The 8,062-nt window shown below is 40.3% G+C and overlaps 1 protein-coding gene across 3 annotated transcripts; it reads right to left on the bottom strand.

The window, feature by feature from the left end:
- Window positions 1–2,054: 2,054 nt before the first annotated feature.
- Window positions 2,055–7,147, bottom strand: LOC103180934. Of its 3 annotated transcripts, XM_007897055.2 has the most exons (3): window positions 5,241–7,147; window positions 3,109–3,213; window positions 2,055–2,572 (listed from the first exon to the last, which is right to left on the bottom strand). In XM_007897055.2, the coding sequence occupies exons 1-3, from the start codon at window positions 7,027–7,029 to the stop codon at window positions 2,454–2,456; spliced, it is 2,013 nt and encodes a 670-aa protein (XP_007895246.2). In that variant the 5' UTR covers window positions 7,030–7,147; the 3' UTR covers window positions 2,055–2,453. The 3 variants fall into 3 exon arrangements, 2 of the variants coding, with proteins under 2 accessions (XP_007895246.2, XP_007895247.2); XR_488152.2 differs by lacking the exon at window positions 2,055–2,572 and having other exon boundaries at window positions 3,173–3,213; window positions 4,641–7,147; XM_007897056.2 differs by lacking the exons at window positions 2,055–2,572; window positions 3,109–3,213 and adding an exon at window positions 4,359–4,916.
- Window positions 7,148–8,062: the final 915 nt, after the last annotated feature.

Genomic DNA, 8,062 nt, shown 5'->3' on the forward strand with positions numbered 1-8,062 from the left:
TTTGAAGATGTCTTCCCAATGTGAAAAGCACTATATAATAATAATCTTGCTTTTGATACAACACTTTTCACGTTTTCTAGACGTCTCAAAGCACTTCACAGAATATACTGTAAAGCAATTGACTGTATATTTGTGGGCGAAACATAGCAGCCAATTGTGCACAGCAGTGTCCCACAAATAGTCGTGGATTGAGTGACCAAATAATTGGGTTTTTTTTGAGGGATTATTATCCCTGGAAAAGCAATCTGCCAATCGACTAACAACCAGGTTCCTACTTACTGCTAGGTAAACAGGCATATGGAGTAAGGAAACTTGCCCAACATTTTGCCTCGCCGGGAATTGAACCCAGGACTCTCACTTGCGAGGTGAGTGCTGTAACTACTGAGCTACAGGACTCGACAAGGTCCTGTAGCAGAAAGTATAAAGGTCCATTTATTGTAAAAATGTGCTGTATTTTGGTGCAGCGCTGTGGCGTACATGAGTTAGCCTGGAAAGTTCTCTTCTGTATTACAACAAATTACATTTGTAAAGCACCTTTCACGGATCTGCCGTTGCCTGGTTCGATTCCTATTTCTCTCACTGTCTCCACTTTATTGCCTCTAATGGTTTCTCCTCCAGTCCCCACACTGTCACGTCTGGAGTCCCCCGGGGCTGTGTCCTTGGCCCTCTCGTCTTTAATATCTACATGCTCCCCCTTAGTGACATTATCCGCAGACATGGGGTCAACTTCCACATGTATGCAGATGACACCCAACTCTATCTTTCTGCCTCCACCCTCAACTCCAGGACCACTGTTGTCCTGACAGACTGCCTGTCGGACATCAAGTCCTAGATGAGGGCAAATTTCCCACAGTTGAATGTGAACAAGACTGAGACCCTCCTGATTGGCTCGAGCCAGCGCCTCAGGCTCTGGGAGCATCAACCTTCATGGTTGCAACTACAACTCACCAAGCCAGTCAGGAACCTAGGTGTCTTGTTCGACCCTCAACTGTCCTTTCTCCCCCACATTCAAGCCATGACCCGCTCTGCCTTCCCTCACCTCCGTAACATCGCCCGACTCTGCCACTATCTCACCCCTCAGGCGCTGAAACTCTTGTTCATGCCTTCATCACATCCAGGCTCGACTATGCAAACGTCCTGCTTGTCGGCCTTCCCAACTCCTCCCTCCACAGGCTGCAGATAATCCAGAACTCTGCAGCCCATGTCCTCTACCGCACCAAACTCTGTGACCCCATCTCCCCCACTCTCGCCCGACTCCATTGGCTCCCTATCCTTCAGAGGATCTGGTTCAAGATCCTGGTCCTCACATACAAAGCCCTTCAGTCTCGCCACACCCTACCTCTGTGACCTCCTAACCCTCTACCAACCCACCTGTTCCCTCCGCTTAGCTGGCTCTGGCCTGCTCCACGTCCCCCGCTCCACCCGCCTTCAGCCACTCTGCCCCAAGCTCTGGAATTCCATCCCTCAGTCACTCCGCCTCGCCCCCTCCTTAGCCTCCTTCAAATCCCACCTAAGACCCTCCTCTTCGACCATGCCATTGGCCTCCCCCCTTCCCCTCCTCTCCCTTCTCCCCCCCTGACCCCAGCTCGGGACTGAAATGCTGTACTCTGTCCAGCGCCTTGGGACGTCCTCCCGACATGAAAGGCGTTATACAAATGTAATCTTGTTGTTGTTGTTGTTCACGTCGGGAAGACATCCCATGGCGCTGCATAGTCAGGGATTTGGACCTGAGCAGGGAGTTGGGACCAGGGGAGTTGGAGTTCAGTTGTGTACCCCTCTATGCTTTTTCCTTTCAAGGTTTTCATATAAAACATCATATAACTGAAATCTTTATTACTACATCACAAATCTTTTAGCATTAAGCTTGGTCCTAGGTCTAAATAATTTTTAATACGTACACATCCCACTGATCAGTATTATTTAACCTTTATAGAATTTTTCACAATTACAAAGAAAACACAAACGCACTCCAAAATTAACAAGTACTATATTTTATATTAAAAAATTTAAGTTTTTGTCTTTTTGGAGCTGTCATTCTTTAGTCCTTTAGATCATGGACTTCTTCATGAACATCATCAAAAGTTATTTGTAATTAACTATTAAAAGGAGTGCTGTCAGCAAACCAGATCTCACTTTCTTCTCTTCAAATGTCCACTGATAGGCTCCCTTTAAGAAGCCTAAAAAAGAGCTAACAAAACATGTGCTCAGTAGTGTCAGGTGGACCGAAGTGATAAGTAACAAAATCAATATAATTATTAGCTATTCTCCAATCTGTTATAATAGGTTACCATAAAGTATAATTACAATGTTAATATACATCAACTATATCTAGTTAACAAACAAAAAGGTAAACTTTTAATGTCATAAATGCATTCATATTTAACACAACAAACATTCATTTTTGCATTACTCAACATAAACCAGCAAAATGGATGGCTCTGAGTTAAATAATTTCATCTCAAATATGGATGCAGTTGTTTGGGCTTGCTTCTTTTTGACAAGCCAATCCTTATGGGACCAGTACATGTTTTAAGCGGTTCAATTTTCATCAATCCACGTGATACATAAGGTCCTAAACATAAAATAGAAAGGTCAAAAGTTTTTGAGGAAAGAAATGTGTTAAAAGACTTTGTACAATATGTACCAAGCCTCAGTTACGAAATACGTTGTATAAACCATAGTGACTGGAACATTTCAAAAGTTTACAACTAATTAGCAAAACAAAAATAAACCTAACAGTCATTTTGTGCAACAGTTTGAGTATAATAGTAGTTAGAATTTTAGATTATTATTGCCATGAAACTAGTTTACATTGTTAATGATGTAAAAACCACAACATTTATGTCAATAATTTCAATAAAAATATTCTTTCTTATAAGCAATGGAGAAATACAGTAGCTTTTTAAATTTTCATAACACATTCAGATAGCACTATAGAATTTTCATAGCAGTTCAAAAACATGCCAAAGGGTTAGTGAAAATATTTGTTAATATTGTTTCAGCAGGGTATAGTTTTTCCCCGAAAAATAATAAAGTAGCACTTCTGAAATAATGTAAAATGTTAAATTCTTTATCAAATTATACAAGGAGTTGAATTATATAGGTTACCTGCTTTACTGGGCACACCATCAACTACAGTCTTTTCATAATTTGTCTGGTAGTCGAATACTGTTGACCATGTTTTAACTTCTCGAGACTCATGTTTCTTATATTCTGCTAAATTACAAATCATGTTTAGACACAAATATATATGTAAAAAATGTTTTAATGTATTGATGTACAAACACTAAAATCTATTCAAATTAATTGCATGCTGCCGCAATAAAACTTTATTGGTGTGGACTTAGATAAGAAATCAAGCCAATGTTGAAGGAACTCTGCTCTCAACATAATCTATTTTAGTGCTGGATCAAGTCCACCAATTAATATGTCAATAACTGTAACTAGAAACCTAATAAGACGGCCGAATTAAGCCTGGCAAAAATCTCATGGGTAAATAGAAGAACTGTGAATACCCTTTCGGATATCCTCCTGACATGGAAAGTGCTATACAAATATAATTGTATTGTATTGTACTGTAAGAAAGCTACAAAAAGTCTAAATCTGTAGATATTCATCATTGGAACAGATGATCAACTGCTTCCAATTGTAGTTAACAACTCATGAACATGACTTGAGAAAAGGCTCAGGAAACTAAGTTCTGGACTGGCTCAGTGGGATGGAGTGTGTATCCCTGGATGGTGGTGCTGCCAGTGCCAGTGCTGCCTGTGGAGGCGCTGATGGGAGCCAATCAGGAGGGTCTTGCTCTTGTTGACGTTCAATTGTAGGAATTTATCTCTGAAACATGATTTGATATCTGACAGAGATTCTGTCAGGTCAGCGGTGGTCCTGCAGTCAAGAGTGGAGGCACAGAGATAGAGTTGGGTGTCATCCGCATACATGTGGAAATTGACCCCATGTCTGTGGATGATGTCACCAAAAGGGAGTATGTACAAGTTGAAGAGGAGAGGGCCAAGGACAGAGACCTGAGGAATGACGCACAAGACTGTGCAGGGGCTGGAGGAGAAGCCATTTGTGGAGACAAAGTGGAAGACGGTGTGAGAGGTAGGATCTAAACCAATCAAGAGAGGCAGTGGAGGAGGGTGGAGTGGTCAACGGTATCAAAAGCAGCAGAGAGGTCAAGGAGACAGAGGGACTCCTGGTCACAAATGGAGAAAATGTCATTTGTCACTTTGACCAAGGCTGTTTCTGTGCTGTGGGAAGTACGGAAACCTGATTGTAGAGTTTCGTATAAGGAGTGGCCAGAGAGGAAGGAGTGAAGCTGCGAAGCAATGACTCGTTCAAGGACACTGGAAAAGAAGGGGGTGGGATGGATGGGTGGTGGGTCTCATGTGGGTTATAATGGTGGTGAGAAAGGAGTAGACAGATTTAAAATTATGGAGGGAGGCATGGGTAGGGGCTAGAATGCGAGGGGGATCCCCGAGACTTCAGACCAGCTGCTACCTGTTGGCTCCTGCTGACCTTACTCCCGGAGGCTTCGCTGCCGCATTCATATCTCGTACAGACCCCGTTCCCGCGCTAACCTCGTTAATCCCGCACTGGAACAACTTGTTCTGTTTGCCCCCACTGCTCCTCGTTACCTCTTGCCTGCTGGCCTCGAATTAGCTCCTGTGAGCATTCTCGCCGGTCTTGCTCCTCTTCTCCGTTGCTTCCCGGTTCCCATAGCACTCGCCTGCTCATGTCTGTGCACTTGCCCTCTAGCGTCTCGAGCAGGCGAGTGGACAGACGCGAGCAGCCAATGCCATCTTCAGCTCTCTTGGAGAACAGTGACACACAACCATGATGGAGGGCTGCTGAACCTAGCGGATGCCCATTCTTTCATGCTCACATTGGGCGTTTTGAAGAGATGATTTCCACTAGTGGTGTACAGGGAGTGGCACAGGTACAACTGGTCACATTTGTGATAATCAGCAAGGCATTATAATTTATGTGCATTTATAACTTGCATTCACCTAAATTCATCCCTTAGCTACTTTATTTTCCTTCAATAAAATCAAAACTAAAAGCATACCAGGAAAATAATTTAAATACAACTGAAGAGGAAAAGATGGTAACCAATATTTCCTTTTCTAATCCCAATTCCATGATCGTTCCATACACTTAACATAAATAACAATTCTCAAAAAAAATGTACTTTCCCTTCACAGATGATATTTTAATATCTATAGAAACATACTCACCTGAGACTTTAGATGGAGAATACAACGAATCTTCCCTTTCTGCTTCTGATACTTCTACTTCCATTGGTACCTCTTGCTCTCCTCTCACATCCAAATCTCTCTTCACTAAAACTGAAGGTGTATATTCTAAAGTATTTTGCTCTATTAAGTGGCGATCATGGTCACTTGGAGTTACAACAACTTTTCCATGTGAAGGAAACAAGTGTTGTGAATCATAACGCTCTGGAACCACACCTAAGTAATGTCCTTCATCATGTTTACTCTGCAGCTCGTGCGGGTCTTTCATGTTAGAAGTTTCAGCTGCAGTTTCTTCAGTCATACTGACAGGCCATTCTGACTGCTTGCTAATTTCATGAAACAGGCGTAGCTCCTCTAACACTGCATTAAACTGCTCCTTCATTACAAAATATGGATTCTTGTTCGCAGGTGCAAATTGTTCTTCTTTGGATTGCCTCGGATCAACAGTAAACATATTTGTTCCAGTAGCAGAATCAATTTGTTTAAACAATTCTTTTGATCCTTCTGGAATTGTGCCACCAGGTTTATGTATTTGGTGACCAGAATCAAATGTCATTAAACTTGCAGATGTTTTATCCTCACTGAATTCCTTTGAAAATGTTTCATACACATTTTTTAATTGAAAATGTAAAGGTTTTTGAGCGTCTTGTGTAATGCAAACAACTTCCTTACATTCTAATTGAAATGGAGTACAGGATAGTTCCAAAGATTTCCTATCTTCTTTCAGGATCTGACTATTTTTTGCTAAATCACTTTCAACAGTATCATCACTTATAAGGAGTGTTTTATATTGAGTATTCTGAACGCTTGGGTCTATAGATGTGTTTATTGTTGAAATGCACTTTTCATTTGATTTTTGTTTCTTGTTTTTTTGGGCCATTTGAACAGATAAATTATCTGTACAGGAACGATTAGATTGGTCGGTTTGCATTAATACCTCCTTAGGCGTGCCATGTGTCAAGTTGTTTTGAAAAGTAGTAACTATATCATAGGATAACTCCTTTCTTTTCTTCTCATTCCCATATAGATTGGATTCATTGCATATTTGTTCATGGTCCACACTGTGTTGTAATTGATCTGCCTTCCTGATATCTTTAGGGATTAAAGATTGAATGGTTTGAATGCAACGCAGATTATTTTCTTCCTTGGGTCTGTCTTGCAGTCCTCTTAGAAAATCAGAACACATTTTCTCTTTGTGACTAGTAATTGCACTATAGGTTTCCTTATCTGCTTTATTCTTGGTGTTGTGACCATATTCTACTGATTCAGTTTCAAGGTTTGATATATGAGGAATCGATGATATGAAAGCCAAGCAAGCTGAATTTGATTTTCCATCATCATTATCATAAATGATTTGTGAATTGCTACTCTTTTTTTTATAATGTATTGCTGTGTTGCTAGAATTCAGCTCTCGAATAAGTGTAACTGTATCTAGTTCTTCAGTGTCAGGATACAAGGTAAATTTTTCAAAATTGTCAAAAGCAGATCCTTTAGATGAAAGCGCTATAGAGATCTTGTGGGCTTTCATTTCTGGCCGGCTGCTTTCTTTTTCTTTCATGAAAATGACGAATGTCTTATCGGCTTTAATTTCTGATACAATATTTGAAGTCTCATCTTTTGTATTGGGGGCAGTACTAAAATTAACAGCAGCTGTTTCATTATCACTACATCCTTCCAGATCTTCTTTCATTTCGCTGTTCTGTGAAGTATTTATCATGTTATTCAACGCTGAACAATCTTTCAGGTCATTACAAATATTGGAACATTCCATTGTTTTACCAGAACATTTAGTCTGAGACGCGTAGCTATTGCCAGCCTCAAATTGATGTTCACCCTTAAATGCATTGACTAAACGGTTATGTACATCATCACTTGTATTTATGAGACAACCAGGACTGTTAACAGTCTTTGGGTCATTTTGTAATGAATTGCTTACTTCATTGTTTTTAATCACTTTACGGATGCCTGATGTTTGGACACTTGAATGTTCTGAAATACATATTCTGTTGTTCTTTTCATTAATACTGTTCTCAGTATTAAATGAGGTAATTAGCATTTTACTACAATGATTTCCATCCAATACTTCACTCTCATGAATGAGTGAAGTATTTTCGGAGCTCCTCAATATAGTTTCTTTCACTAAACTGCTGAAAAAGGAAGACTGTGGCTGTTTATCTGAACAATCGCTCTGAGGCTTGTCCCTATAGTCAATGTGAAAATGTGGGAGTACTTGTGGTACAATGTTTTCAGTGAAAACATCCCTATCTGCATTTTTAATATAATCAGGGCTATTCATGCATTTCTGTTGACACTCTGTTTCCTTTCTCGGGATATCATATATTCCAATCCGTGTATACCTATTCAAAAATGGATCTGATTTTTGACGGCTTCTATTCTCTGAAAAAATATTCCTTGTGTCTTCTGTATTATTCTTAGTACTCTGTATGTCATGAGTAGAGCATTGTTCCTCTATGTCAGTTTGATAACAAAGTGACATAATAGTATTGCACCTCGATGAGTTATTATTTTTTGTCAAACTGCAGCAACTGTGAAATGTTGATTTCCTGTCTGCACATTTGATCCGCATATTATTATCCTGAAACCATGGGCTTGAATGTAACCCCTTGACTCCCACTTGCTGCACTTCATTGTTGGTATCTCCAAGGCAACCAGGACAAGTTACACATTTAAACTTACATCCTCCTTCCTTTTCTGAAAAACATTAACTTCATTTATTGCACGGTCTTTAGTCGCATTACAGATGAATGAGGTTTGGTTGCCAACATTTTCTGAAGCTAAGATTG

The sequence above is a fragment of the Callorhinchus milii genome, unplaced genomic scaffold (assembly GCF_018977255.1).
Source record: "Callorhinchus milii isolate IMCB2004 unplaced genomic scaffold, IMCB_Cmil_1.0 Scaffold3, whole genome shotgun sequence".
Lineage (NCBI taxonomy): Eukaryota > Metazoa > Chordata > Chondrichthyes > Chimaeriformes > Callorhinchidae > Callorhinchus > Callorhinchus milii.

What these genes read in the sequence shown, in the direction of transcription:
- LOC103180934 (XM_007897055.2), bottom strand. Translation starts at nt 7,029, where the DNA reads ATGGAATGTTCCAATATTTGTAATGACCTGAAAGATTGTTCAGCGTTG. An exon ending in TTCTCCATCTAAAGTCTCAG is followed by an intron (nt 3,214 to 5,240) that starts GTGAGTATGTTT and finishes GTAATTTAGCAG; the next exon opens with AATATAAGAAACATGAGTCT. An exon ending in TGGTGTGCCCAGTAAAGCAG is followed by an intron (nt 2,573 to 3,108) that starts GTAACCTATATA and finishes TTTTATGTTTAG; the next exon opens with GACCTTATGTATCACGTGGA.